At 44.4% G+C, this 14581-nt stretch overlaps 1 protein-coding gene across 1 annotated transcript in view; it reads left to right on the forward strand.

Moving 5' to 3' along the window:
* Positions 1-13134, forward strand: part of PIN1 (peptidylprolyl cis/trans isomerase, NIMA-interacting 1) — a 124267-nt gene extending 111133 nt beyond the window's left edge. The window contains exon 4 of the mRNA XM_044084697.1: positions 11537-13134. Within this exon, the coding sequence (XP_043940632.1) occupies positions 11537-11646 (110 nt within the window). The 3' untranslated portion in view covers positions 11647-13134. The remainder of the gene's footprint in view (positions 1-11536) is intronic.
* The last annotated feature ends 1447 nt before the right edge of the window (positions 13135-14581 follow it).

Consider the following 14581-nt stretch of genomic DNA (forward strand, 5'->3'; position numbering starts at 1 on the left):
ACCCTAGACTTAAAAGAAGCCCATCTGCACATCCCTATCAGGGACTCATGCAGGAAATATCTACGCTTCAGGGTAGGATCTATGCATGATCAGTTCTCTTCACTTCCTTTTGCTTATCCACTGCTCCCAGAGTATTCACAAAATGCCTGGCTCCAGCCATTGCCTACTGCAGACAGAGAAAAATTCAAATTTACCCTTACGCAGACGACTGCCTGGTTAAAGCAGACATTCAGGAAATGTTGTTGCAGCACCTAACATTTGTAAAAGCCTTCTAACCTCCTTGGGGTACACCATCAATGAAAATAAATTGAAACTATTCCCCAGTCAAAAGATGGTATTCCTGGGAGCAAGCTTGGACACAGCTTCCCAGATGGCATTCCTTACTCCAGAAAAACAAGCCTGTCTGACAGACTACTTCACTCAAATGGCCACCAGAACCCAGCTATCTGTAAGGAAAATCCTGCAGGCCCTAGGGTTCATGGCCTCATACATCCTACTAATTCCATATGCCAGACTGCATATGAGGAAACTTCAGTAGTACTTGAAACGTCTTTGGCGCCAACATTCTCAGGTCCTGGAAACTCGTACCTTGTCTAAGGACAGAATTTCTTTGGTGGGCAGCAGCATGCAGCCACAACTAGGGCCTACCCTTTACTCACCCCCACGCCGCCCAGACCCTAACCACAGACGCATCCGACTGTCTGGGGGGCACACCTGGATGACAAATGCATTCAGGGCCACTGGAGTCCAAGTCAAATTCATCTGCCCATCAACCGAAAAAGAGATGCTAGCTGTTCAGCACACTCTCACCAGGACCCCTGTTAATAAAAACAGACAAAAACCACAGTTATGTGGTACATCAACAGGCAGGGGGGAACTCGCTCTTACCCACTCTGCAGGCTAGCCATGGCCCTCTGGAACCCTGCCTTGGACATGCAGGTCCATCTGCAAGCTCAGTTCCTGCCAGGCAAACAAAACACACTGGCAGACGACTTGAGCAGAAATCTCCTAGACCCACATGAGTGGCAGTTTAGAGCCAAGCACCTTCAGCCTTCTGGTTCAGAAGTGGAGGACCCCAGAGGTGTAACTCTTTGTCTCCCCCTACAATCACCAGCTCAGCAGATTCTGCACCAGGACACTTCATAGTAGGGCATGGAAAGTGGACGCCCTATCCTTCCAGTGGGTAAACCTCTCATTCTGTGCATTTCCCCATCTGCCCTTTCTCTCAAGAATATTGCTCAAGATAAGATATGACAGACCAAGGACAGTCCTGATTGCCCCGGACTGGCCACGCCAGCACTGGTACCCACTACTGTGCAGCCTGTCCCTGGTGCCATCCTGGCACCTACCCTGCTTACTCAACAGATGGGACAGATCTTGCATCCGCAACTGCAAACCCTGAATCTTGCAGCCTGGCTTATTCCTTGAATTCTCCCCCAGTTACCAGCATAAGCATGCAGGTGTTGGACATCATTCCTGAAGCCAGAAGACCTAGTACAAGAAAATCCTATGCTGATAAGTGGAAAAGGTATTGCTCCTGGATTCAGTTTAAAGGAGAAGACACAGGTCTGCCCTCTCTACCTCTAATCCTGGATTACTTTGCATATCTGCTCCACAGAGGCCTATCCTTCTCTTCCTTAAGATCCATGCCTCTGCCATCTTGGTTCATTACTACTCTGAGCCACCCTTCTTCTCTCACCCTCTCCTCAGACGGTTCCTGAGAGGGGCAAACAACTTAAGGTCACCAAGGAGAGCACCCACCCCTGCTTGGGACCTTAACCTTGTACTGGAAAAGCTCACACTACCCCTTTTTGAGCCTGCAGCTTCAGCAGAGTTAAAATTCCTTTCTTGGAAAACAGCATTGCTTCTGGCCATCACTTCAGCTAAGAGTGTTTGCGCTACAGAACCCTTCTTTATTGTTCATGCTGACAAGATCTCCCTCAGGACTAAACTTTCCTTTATGCCTAAAGTGGTGTACAGTGTGGCTCTCAACCAATCTCTCCATTTGCCAACCTTTGTCCCTAATCCTCAAAATAAAGGGGAAAAGATCCTGCACTCCTTGGACATGCACTGACAGCTCAACTTCTACCTGGATAGGACTTTGCCCTTCAGGAAATCTGACCAGTTATTACTCTGTTTTGCACCAGGGGCAGAGGGCAAGACCATTTCAATCCAATTTCCAAATGGATAGCACACTATATCCATTTCTCTTACAAACACCATGGGAAACCAACCCCTCAGGGGGTCAGAAGACATTCCACTTGGGCAAATTCTACCTCTACAGCATTCCTCAGGGGAGTCCCTACCAGGGACAATTCTGGAGGCTGCTACCTGGAGTTCTGTACACACACTCACCAAGCATTAACACCTGCCTATATTTTTCAAATCCAGGGCGGGTTTTGCAACTGCAGTCCTTCAAGGCATACTAGCCAGCCCAAACTCTTCTTGACTGCCTCCACCCTTTCTTCAGCTTTGGGAATCAACCCACGTGTGACTGCAACAGTGAACCACAAAGAACAGTGCAGTTGTGTACACTTACCATAAATGTAGATGTTTGAGTGTATTCACTATTGCAGTCCTTGATGTCCTTCAAGGATGCATCTGCAGTCCTAACAAATGGGTTGTCCTGGCCTCAGGCAGCCCTCGGTCGGCCGGATTCCAAAGTCTGGTTCTGGCCTCGGCTGATGTCGCACTTCTCCCGACGTCATAGCTGCAGTTCAGCGGGTATAAAGGCATCAGCCGACGCCATTTTCCTCAGTCTTTCTTGCCGCATGGCGCCCGAAGCAGAAGCGGTTCGCAAGTGCCGGTCGGTCAGAACCAGAGATTACTACTACCGAAGACTTCTAAAAAGCTAAGTACTGCTAGACTCTTTCTTGCCTCAACCGATGTCAGAAAAAGTGAATAACTGTTTAACTTGTGGGAAACAAATACCTCATAAAGATTTCCACTCTTACTGCCTACCTTGTTTAGGCCCAGACCACGACGTAGCAGCTTGTCTAGCCTGTGCTTCCTTCAACCGACGAACACTTAGACGTCGGTCGAAGTTTGCAGAGGAGTTTTTCGGCTCCGCTTTTGCTTATATCATGCCGTTCGGAGATTCCGACTTCACAATTAGCTAAAAAGCGTAAGGAAAAGGACCGACACTCGCGGTCCGCGGTTTCGGCCAAAACCACGGTTAAGCCAACCGCGAGTGTCTCGGTTTCGGCTGAAACAGAGTCCGAGGTTCTTCCTTCGGCCGAAAGCTTGCCTCCTTCCACCGAGGCCTCTTCCAGCAGGGCTGAATCTGCTACGGAAATTCCACCTGCTCTTACAGTTTCTCAGGACTTATCAGATACTATCCCCTTTGATGTATCTACTCCAGCACGTGGAGCTGCTAAGCCCCCTGCATCCATGTCAATTAAGGCTTTTGCCAGGGCCAAAGCAGATAAATCTTCTAAGGCCGTGGCTGCTAAAACCCCCTCTCACAGGCCTAGCTCTAGTAACCAAATGCTTAGTCTAGCAGAGGATCTCATTTCTTTGATCAGGGGCACCCAGTCTCACCCTGACAGGGCCCCTCACCCACCTCCAGAGAAGAGGCCTAGAGCAGAGCCCCCTGAGCCACTTTCTTCAGATTACTCCTCCGATGATTCAGAAAATCCAAATCCTCCAGAAGTCCCTTATTCTCCTTATGAGGACTCTGATGCAGAGGATTCCATACCTTCTGCCTCTCCTCCTGAGGAATTTTCTTTTGGGGAAACTTTGCATGCTATGAGGGAGCAATTCCAATGGCAGGGCCAGGATTTTTCAGACTCTAGGAAGAGGCTTAGGACCTTTTTGCATTTACCACAGCATAGGCCCTTAGCTATTCCTCCAGTACTTACAGTTGTGGATGATGCTTTTAATGATGCTTGTACTGCCCCTGACTCACTTCCTCCGGTCCCTGCTAAGCCCGACAGATACTACAGGGTTCTGGGCACACATTACCATTTGTATAAGGCTCCTATTGCAGATCCTGAAACTATTTCACAAGGCCCCAAAGCTGTAGCAGCTGCCTCTGCCAAAAACCCCCTCCCCTCTGAAAGAGAATCTAGGGCATTGGAGAGATGGGGTAAAAAAGTTTATACTTCTGCTACTCTTTCGGCTAGGGCCTTAAACTGTCAATTCCACATGATTCAATATCAGGAATTTCTGTTAGATCAGCTCACTAAAAAACTTTCCTCGCCTGAGCCTTTAGACTGTAAGTCCCTTCAGGATTTGGTGCATAACACTCAGCAGGTCAGTAATCATTCCTTAAAATGCGGCTATGATGCACTGGAGGCTTTCTTTAGATCAGCTATGACTGGTACAGTGATCAGAAGGCATGCATGGTTAAAAGAGCAATCTTTACCAGACCATGTGAAGGCAAAGCTTCTAGATGCTCCCATGGAAAAGCACAGTTTGTTTGGTTCCCCTGCACAGCAAGTGTTGAAGAAGGTGGAAGAAAAAGCTAAATCTGTCCAGACAGTCAAGGATTTCTTACAGGTCCAGCCTCCGAGGTTTAGTAGGAACTGGCCTTCCAAGAATTGGTCCTTTCCAGACGCCACCAGAGCACAGAGAAGCAGGAATAGACACCCTAGAGGCAGAGGCCAATCCAGAGGTGCCTACAGGGGACGTCAGTGGCAGCCTAACAGCCAGAGAAGTACTGCCACAGATCCAGCCACTACCACTTCCACAGGACATTCACAGTGACTTGGCTTTGAAACCGCCTACCAGGGAACAACTGGGAGCACCCTTAGGCGGAAAATTAGCCTTATTTTCAGCAAATTGGCATTATATTACAGGAGACAAATGGATTTTACAGACAATAGACAAAGGCTACAGGTTTCACTTCCGTACTCTTCCAAGGAAGAGAGGAATGCCAAACCTGCCTCCAAACCAAAGAACAAACGCTCTACAGCAAATAGACAACTTACTAAGGTTGAGAGCTATAGAAAAGGTACCGCCTATGGAACAAGGACAAGGATTTTATTCAAGGCTTTTCCTGGTACCAAGAAAGGAAAACCAATGGAGACCTATCCTCGACCTGTCCGCTCTAAACACATATCTCATTGTTCCAAAATTCAAAATGCTGACCCTCCAGCAACTTCTTCCCATGCTGGGCAAGGAGTCTTGGCTGGTGACTCTGGATCTCAAGAAGGCATACCTGCACGTCCCCATACGACCAAACTGCAGAAGATACCTCAGATTTCTTGCAGGATCAGAGCATTATCAATTCTCAGCATTGCCTTTTGGCTTATCTACTGCGCCCAGAGTATTCACGAAATGACTGGCATCAGTAATTGCTCATTGCAGGCTTCAGGGAATTCAAATTTATCCATACCTGGACGACTGCCTGTTACAAGCGGACAGCAAAGACAAAATAACAAAAGATTTGGAAAAAGTTATTCACCTGCTGCAAGCCCTGGGATACACAGTCAACACAAAAAAGTCAAGACTGATTCCATCCCAAAGGATAACTTTCCTGGGTGCAGAACTGGACACATCAAACCAGATGGCATTCCTCACAGCAGAAAAACAAAGGCAGCTACCACTTTATTTCATGGCATTAACAACGCAGAACCAGCTTACAGCAAGGAAAATCCTGCAAGCCCTGGGTTACATGGCATCCTGCATAATGTTAGTTCCGCATGCCAGACTACATATGAGGAAGTTACAATGGTACCTGAAGAATTTATGGTCTCAGCACAAACACAGCCTAGAAACCCTAATTCCATGCCTGAAGCAAGAATTCCAGTGGTGGGCCCAGGCCTGTCTATTGAACAAAGGACTGCCCTTCCACAGGCCTCGCCCAAGCCAGACTATCACCACGGATGCCTCAGACCTAGGTTGGGGGGCGCACATGGTGGACAAGTGCATTCAAGGCTTATGGACTCAAGACCAGATGATCTTACACATAAATCAAAAAGAGATGCTGGCAGTAAAACAGGCAATTCAGACATTCGGACCATTTCTTCAACAGGGTCAATTGCTGATAAGGACGGACAATACCACAGTTGTGGTACATCAACAAACAGGGAGGCACACATTCATATCCTCTATGCCGGATGGCAGTGGACCTCTGGAATGTGGCCCTGAGCCTCAACATTCAGCTCCAGGCCATATTTGTGCCAGGAAAAGAAAATATACTAGCAGACATCTTAAGCAGAACCACCACGGATGCCCACGAATGGATGCTGCATCCAGATATCTTCAAAACCATCACAAGGAAATGGGGACTGCCAGAAATAGACCTGTTCGCATCCCCACGCAACCACCAATTGAAAAAATTCTGCACAAGGACATACCACCCACTTGCTTGGAAGGTGGACTCCCTATCCTTCAGTTGGGAAAACCTGACAGCATATGCATTCCCACCTCTTCCTTTGATGCACAAAGTGCTACTGAAGATCAAAGAAGATCACCCGAGGATCATCTTGATAGCTCCAGACTGGCCGAGGCAACATTGGTACCCGCTACTGAGGAGTATGTCCCGGGAACATGCATGGCCTCTACCCCTACTACCTCTTCTGCTAACGCAGAACAACTTCAAAATCCTGCATCCAAACTTGAAAACTCTGCAGCTAGCTGCTTGGAACATAACATAAGGCAAAATAACCCAGATTTATCTCAAAGGGTTAAAGACATTATCCTGGAGGCTCGCAGACCCTCAACAAGGAAAACTTATTCAGCAAAATGGAAACGATATCTCATTTGGAGTGCAACAAAAGGAGTAGATGCATCACTGGCAAACATAGCTAACATCCTGGAATACTTAGCAGAGCTTTTCCACAATGGCCTGTCTTACTCCTCCATTAAGATTCATGCATCAGCAATTTCAGCAGCATACAACATGGATCCTCCAGGCTTTTCTCAACCTCTACTCAGGCAGTTTCTCAGAGGAATTAAAAATGTAAAGCCACCAAGGAAACCACCATTGCCTGCATGGGACTTGAACTTTGTGTTAGAAAAGTTGACACTTCCCCCTTTTGAACCAGCAGCAACAGCAGAATTACAGTACTTATCCTGGAAGATCATGCTCCTGCTTGCAATCACTTCAGCTAGACGGGTTTCTGAATTACAGGCTTTAATGGCAGTACAACCCTTCCTTATCTTCCATCAGGATAGTGTCCATGAGAACTAATCCTACCTTTATGCCGAAGGTCGTCTCCAGGGTATCATTAAACCAAGCAATACACCTACCAACGTTCTTCCCCAACCCGCAGAACAGGGGGGAAAGATTGCTGCATACCTTGGATGTACACAGACAATTGCGCTACTACCTGGACAGAACCAAGAACAATAGAAAGACTGACCAGCTTCTGGTAGCATATGCAACAGGAATGTAAGGAAAAGCAATTTCAAAACAAACAATCTCAAAATGGATAGGAAATTGCATTAGATTTTGTTACTCCTTTCATGGAAAGGCAACTCCAGAAAACATCAGACCTCACTCCACAAGGGCTACAGCCACTACTACAGCTTTCTTACGAGGAGTGGCTACCAAAGACATTTTAGAGGCTGCTACTTGAGCTCCGTGCATACATTTGCCAAGCATTATAATCTACCTTTATACTCCAGATCCCGAGCAGGTTTTGCCACTGCTGTTTTGCAAGGGATCTTAACTACACCATAAATCCTTAGTGCCTCCTCCCCAGTTTGGCTATGGTATTCTACCCATTTGTTAGGACTGCAGATGCATCCTTGAAGGACATAGTACAGTTTTGTACCTACCATAAATGTAGATGTCCGAGAGGTATGCATCTGCAGTCAGGATTACCCACCCTCCTTCCCCTCTGTGGTACTCCTAGGGTATTTGCCCATCCTGTAGCTAGCTGGGGGAATCTATTATGGTGTATTTGTTTGTATATATGTATCTACATGTTTATTTCTATTTGCTCTCTATTGTTTGGAAACATTTGCATTTGTCCAAATTTAGCCTTCCTAGAGGGCACCTGGCATCTGGGGCAAGAAACACTGAGGAAAATGGCGTCGGCTGATGCCTTTATACCCGCTGAACTGCAGCTATGATGTCGGGAGAAGTGCGACATCAGCCGAGGCCAGAACCAGACTTTGGAATCCGGCCGACCGAGGGCTGCCTGAGGCCAGGACAACCCATTTGTTAGGACTGCAGATGCATACCTCTCGGACATCTACATTTATGGTAGGTACAAAACTGTACTTTTCCCTCCCTCCATCCCCCTTCTCTCTCTCTCCCTTCTGTGTATATTACTCACCCCTTGCAGAGCTATTGGTATTGGTATTTACTTTTTACTGGTGGTGATTTTCCCACCAAAGCTTAGCTCCCTATTGGGGGGGCTCCTGACATTTGAGGCAAGAAAAACTGATGTAATGGTGTTGGCTGCCTGTTTTTATACCCCTGATGACCTGCTGGAGCGACAGCAGCCGATGCAGAAGTACTAAGTCTCTGGAATTAACTCAAGTATGATGACTGCAACAGTGAATACACTACATTTATGGTAAGTGTACACAACTGTACTTTCTCAAGGCTTGGAAGTTACCTCAAGTTATCTTTCCTCCAAGAGGAAAATGTCTCACCTGTCCTTTCAAAGGTTTGTAGAAGGAACCAGTATCTGCTAGGGAGTTCGGACTAAGTTAATTGGCACCTTACATCCTAATAGTGTCCTTAGTCCACTTATACGGGCAAAGTGGTACTTAAACAGATGTCAGCACTCCTAGTCTCTACCATTCCCCTACTTCTTTACATCATAAGAGATGTCCTGATCAGTCATACCATGCAGTAAATCAGGGAGTTCCTATCAGTGCACCCCAGTCTTGTGTAGTCACCACCACAGACTCAACTGATTTAACTTGGGGGAGGGGGGGTGGTGAATGTGGGTACTCTTCAGTGATGTACCAAGATAGAGAAAAACCACAAACAGAAGAGATTATTGCAGGCAGTGTAACAAAGATTGCCTTCAGCTAGATGTTCAGAGATGGGGTCTTCCACATAACAAACAGCACTGCAGTGACGTGGCACAGAAACAAGGAGAAACGCCTTCATATTTTGTGTGCAAACTGGCAGTGTGAGCCTAGGCAGTAGCTCAAGGTGGGCATAACTCTCAGTAGCCTACATCCCCTCAACAAAATGTACCGTCAGGAAGGCTGAGTAGATCTCAAGTAGTCCCTCGTGAGTGAACGTTAAACTGTGATCTAGATCTTACCTGAATATGGAGTGTAGCAGAAGTAGACCCATTTGTCTCTTCTCTAAACGGGCAACTACAGTTTTGCTGCAGGACCACAACTGTAAAAGCCTGGAGAGATTCCTCCTCCTCCTGTTGGACAGGTCTGTTCTTTGTATATTCCTTTAATATCCTTAACCCCCAATGGTACTCATAAAAATCAAGGAATAAGGTCCAGAAGTCATTGTATTACCCCATTTTGGCTAAGGCAGCACTAGTTCCCTGTCTGCACATCCTGGAAAGAGGAACCTGGGAAATGTTCTATAAGCATGCAGATCTCTGGTATTCTGACTCTAAATAAAGGGTCCTTCTTGTGCCCAAACTTGTGCACTCTCTAAGGCTAACAACTTGAATGATTTCATACTGATTCAGTGTAGGTACAGATGTTTGAAGGAAGTCCTTGTGGTCATGAGGGAGGCTAGGAATCCAGACACAAGAAAACTTTACTTGGCTAAATGGAAAAGATACTCTCTGGTGTTAGTCTAGGGAAATAGACTCAGACAGTGCTGAATTGGCTATGGTACTGGAATACCTGTCAGACCTTTACAAAGCTGTCATATTTTGTGTATCTATCAGTGTGTGCTATTTTTCAGCCTCTCTACCGTTGGACACACCCTTGTATTCCAGAGCTTCTGCTTATTAGTTTCTCGGGGGGGGGGGGGGTGTTCATATTTTCAGCCTCCATAAAAAAGGTTGCTCCACCATGGAATCTTTACAGTGCGTTAGAAGAATTGATGAACTTTGATATTCAGACTTTATTGGGGGTATATTTTCAGCCTCCATAAAAAAGGTTGCTCCACCATGGAATCTTTACAGTGCGTTAGAAGAATTGATGATCTTTGATATTCAGACTTTATTGGGGGGGGGGGGGGGGTTCATATTTTCAGCCTCCATAAAAAAGGTTGCTCCACCATGGAATCTTTACAGTGCGTTAGAAGAATTGATGATCTTTGATATTCAGACTTTATTGGGGGTGGGGTTCATATTTTCAGCCTCCATAGTTGCTCCACCATGGAATCTTTACAGTGTGTTAGAAGAATTGATGATCTTTGATATTCAGACTTTATTATACAGGCAGCCCTAGTGTCTTGCACAGCAGGTTATCCCTTTGTATTAATCCTTTTTTATGCTTGTGGTGGTTTGAGTCATCCCGTAACCAAGCCATTTACTTGACAGCTTTCATTCCAAATCCACATAACAGGTGAGAAAGGACCCTTCAATCCTTGGTGTGTATCGACATTTGAGATTTTATTTGTACAGGATGAAAGAATTCAAAGTCTGGTCTGTTGTCTCTTTCCTTTGCAGAAGGAAGGGAAACTAGTAGACACCAAGCGTGCTGATTGCATTTTGTTTACTTATGCACAGTTCATGGCAAAGGTATTCCAGACTGTATCAATGTCCTTGCCACTCGAGCCATTGCAGACACCTCAGTCTCCCTTAGAAAGGGTCACCATGTAAATTACTCTTGAAGCATCATCTTTGACTACTGTTTTTCCCACATTTTCAAGACACTAATCTAAGGGTAGCCTCCAGGTCCAGGGCAGAATTTTCCTCTGCCATCCTGCAGGCCCTTCTCCCTTGATTTAAATGCCTCCAATAACATTATTTCTCTATGCTGTGAAAATCTTTCCAGTATTGACTACCAAAGTGAAATATCACTGCAAACTTAGTGTAGGAATGCAACATAAATGGAGAATACTGACGAATTACATAGGAAACCCCCCAAACACTGGACCTGACCTAATTTGACTTTGTCAAGGGCAGGTCATGAACTTTGTCATCACTACTACTTTCCTTGTGGCCACCTCTAGTTGATCCAGTGATGCTGTTATTGTGTTCCTTCATGGCTACTATGAACACTTACCCAGTAATTGCTATGGGTGTTGTGCTCATTGCCGCAGTAGTAGGTGTTGACTGGTGTTCCTAGAATGAACAGGACACCTTTCTCTGTGTGAGTTTGAGCAAATCATGATGCATTCCAGTCCCTGCTGTTCTATGATTTTTTACTCATGCAGCATAGAAAAGAGGTTGCATGAGGAATGGACTGCTAGATGATCCATTTAATACTAGCTAGGTAGGATTGCATGATGTTTTTTCAAAATAATTTTACTCATTTTGAATGTTTGTTTAATTAGTTGGCTGTTTATATATGTGTATGTTTAAAATCATTTGAAGCGGTAGTCAAGTAAAGTTTTCGAAACAGAATTTTTTCCTCATCACTTGATGTTGTGTGGCCAGGTTTCAGTGGTAGTATACCTCATTGTCTCAAGATTAAGCTACTGTTCCCAATACTGTCATTGCTGACGCAGGTTTTGTGACTGCATGATTTTCTCTTTTAGGTCAGATGCAGAAGCCTTTTGAAGATGCATCATTTGCACTGAAGGTCGGTGACATGAGTGGCCCTGTCTTCACGGACTCTGGTATCCATATCATTCTGCGTACAGAGTAAACTGCTGTAAATAAAGTCAGGAGGATGAGGATTATAGCAATGCAGAAATAACTAAACTTCCTTGCGTCAAATGAACTTAAATCCAGTTTAAAAGCCTAGCTCATTTGACGTCACTGTACCCCTTTTCCCAGGATCTTGATGCAGCATCTCCCACCCCTTTTTCAGGTGCATGGTCTACCTGGTATGAGAGTGCTGAGGAAATGATACATGTCAAACATATGGCAAATGTACAGACATGTGCTGGCATATCGCATCCGCTTGACGTTTGTACTCACAGCCCAGACCACTGGTGTGGTATAAATTTTCTGCATTTGGAGTGGCACTTCACAGCTTCCTTGGTCATGTCATTAAACATACAGAGGCAAGAGAAACACTGGTGGACGTTGGACTGATTTGTCAGCTGTTATGCAGAAGAATGTCATGTATTATGACTGTCTCCATCCAGTATCTGTAACACCATCATCACTGTAGTGATGGTTCTGGTAATTTTTTCCTTGTGAGGGGTTCTGAATTTTAAGATTGTTTTATTATTTTCTTTGTGTATGCCTTTGATTCCTTTTTGATCACCCTTGTTTAGAATCTTGTTCTGTGACTACTGGCATAGAAGAGGCTTGAGATGGAAGGGTGCCTGTAAGATTCTGTTTTAGTGTGTGGGAGAGAAGGTGATCACTGGAGTTAATTAAAACATGTTTAAAATGCATTCCCATGGTCTCTAAGTGTGGTTTTGTTGTACAAAGATGCTTCCACCCGTATACCATTACTATTGTATCTTTATTCTTTGCTGTATGATTTTAATTATGATGTTGAGGAAAAGTTAATTTTTGTTTCGGGTGACTGGAGGTGTCCTTTTGGAAGAGGTTCAGTCCTCCTGAATTAATTTTTAGGGGTTCATGAACAGTGACTAGGGTCCACCATGCCATTTTTTGGTATAGTAGTAGTAGTGGGCTTTTGGAGTAGTTAACCATCATTGCAGAGAGCAGACTTACACTCTGCATTTTCCCAGTAGATGACAGTTTTTGACCCTTTCTGTCAAAATCAGCCAAGAGAGACAGCCTATACCTTTCCCACGGCTACCTCTGGTTAAGGTGCTTGTGTATAGAGCATGTGAAGATAAACAGGTATTAAGATCTACAAAGACTGAAGATCCCTTGCATGAGTGACCATATTTGCACCACCTCCAGCTATTGTTAGATTTTCAAATGTTTGTAGATGTTTTGGCATTTTGGATAACTGTGTAATCAGTTGTCTTTATTATTGTATAGGTATCAGACTGCTATCTTCCTGTTCTTGGTACCACTGTGGTATTTCCTGCAGATTTTGCCTATGCCTAGGAAATGTTCTTAAATTTAAAAAAAAAAATTAAAACTTGGAGAGGGTGATTCGTTCAGTATTGTCTGATACTGCTATTCACCCTCTTCCATCACTAAGTAAGTTTTGGTAGTTATGTAGGTGTAATGTATACTTTGTTAATAAAGTTACGTTTACAGATTTTGCTTATTTGACATCAGTTATGTTCTTGCAGTTGCGTTTCAAAAAGATTTTCATTTGCTGCACTTCCTTTGATTAAACACAACAAAAATGCAGGGAAACATGTCTGAAGTTTTTTTTCCTTGATGTGCTGTATATCTGCTACTGAATTGTGGGACTCTATATCTTTTTATTGTAGATTTTCCCAATATAGACCACTAGAGGGTAGAAGTGTCATACCTAAGAATTGCCTTCTGTGCTTGAAGATGTGGTTTTTAATATACAGTTTTCATTCAGCACATAACACTTGAATTTTGCGTGTATGGTTGAACTTCATACACATTTTTGTACACTTGTTGCAAGCATTTTTCAGAAGTGTAGTTGACCACACTTCATTATTTAGTGGATGGATGTAAGGACAATAGTTATATTTAGCTTTTCTGCTAAATTTTGTGGTCTTCAACCGTTACTTGCCTTTATTCACATGCAAGTGCGTACAGCATGACCAGAAAAAAAGAATGCACCAAACTGCATGAAAAGACCGTGCATTTGTTTTGCCCTAGAAAATTTAGTTTGCTGCAGTGGCCATCCTTAAATCCACATATGCATGAAAAATGCAGTTTTATTTCAGGATGCTATTGGGGTCAAATTCATGTTTAGTATGTGCCTTACCTCTCTCTCTCTCTCTCTCGGTCTCCTATTGCTGATATTAGCATGTAAAATAGGTGGCATCTGCGTGCACTCCCTTTTTCCTTTACCAAACATTTTGCTCTGTTTTGTTTGGGTGCTTTCCGTCAATATGTCGAAGTATGAAGTGATGCAGTTTCTTCAGTGAGAGTGGGACGAAGAACATTGAGCGTTACAGTTTGGCAAAACCTAGCAAGTTAGGAAGAGATCTGTGAATGGAGCTGGCATGTTTAACGAACAAGTTATAACTTGGTGCCACATTCATTCGATAAGCATCCTGGTGCCCCTGGCTACTTGGTTTATGATGTCGAGGGGGAAGCTGTGATGCATGGCATATGGCTGGGTAAGTTGCAGCTATTCAAGGTCACACATTACATGCACAAAACTTGTATTCACCAGAAGTATCTGTGTTTAAAAGCTAAAATAAACTATGCATATAGATCAGTTTCAGCAGTGTGATGGAAATGTCTTTTTGAATGCGGGTGTAGGCAGGGTTTGGTATCAAGTGTTGCAGCTTATGAATTTGTTAGCTTCACTTGGCCATTTCCTTTTTTTCAAGCTTAGCCATAATCTCCTCCATTTAACAATTACTAACCCTTTTTGCTGAAAGCAAAGTTTATTGTTCCCACCCTGAATGCTTAAGTTTGTTTTTCCCCTAAACAAAATTACTTTTATGTTGGGATTTTACAAAGGTGGTGGATTGGACACTCTAAATTGGCCCTAGGTATGAGTGTGTGCGTGTGTGTGCCTTCTGTGGAAGGTTGGGTGCCGGGCTGGCAAC

Source organism: Protopterus annectens, chromosome 9.part0 (genome assembly GCF_019279795.1).
Source record: "Protopterus annectens isolate FY-2018-M chromosome 9.part0, PAN1.0, whole genome shotgun sequence".
Taxonomy (NCBI): Eukaryota; Metazoa; Chordata; order Ceratodontiformes; family Protopteridae; genus Protopterus; species Protopterus annectens.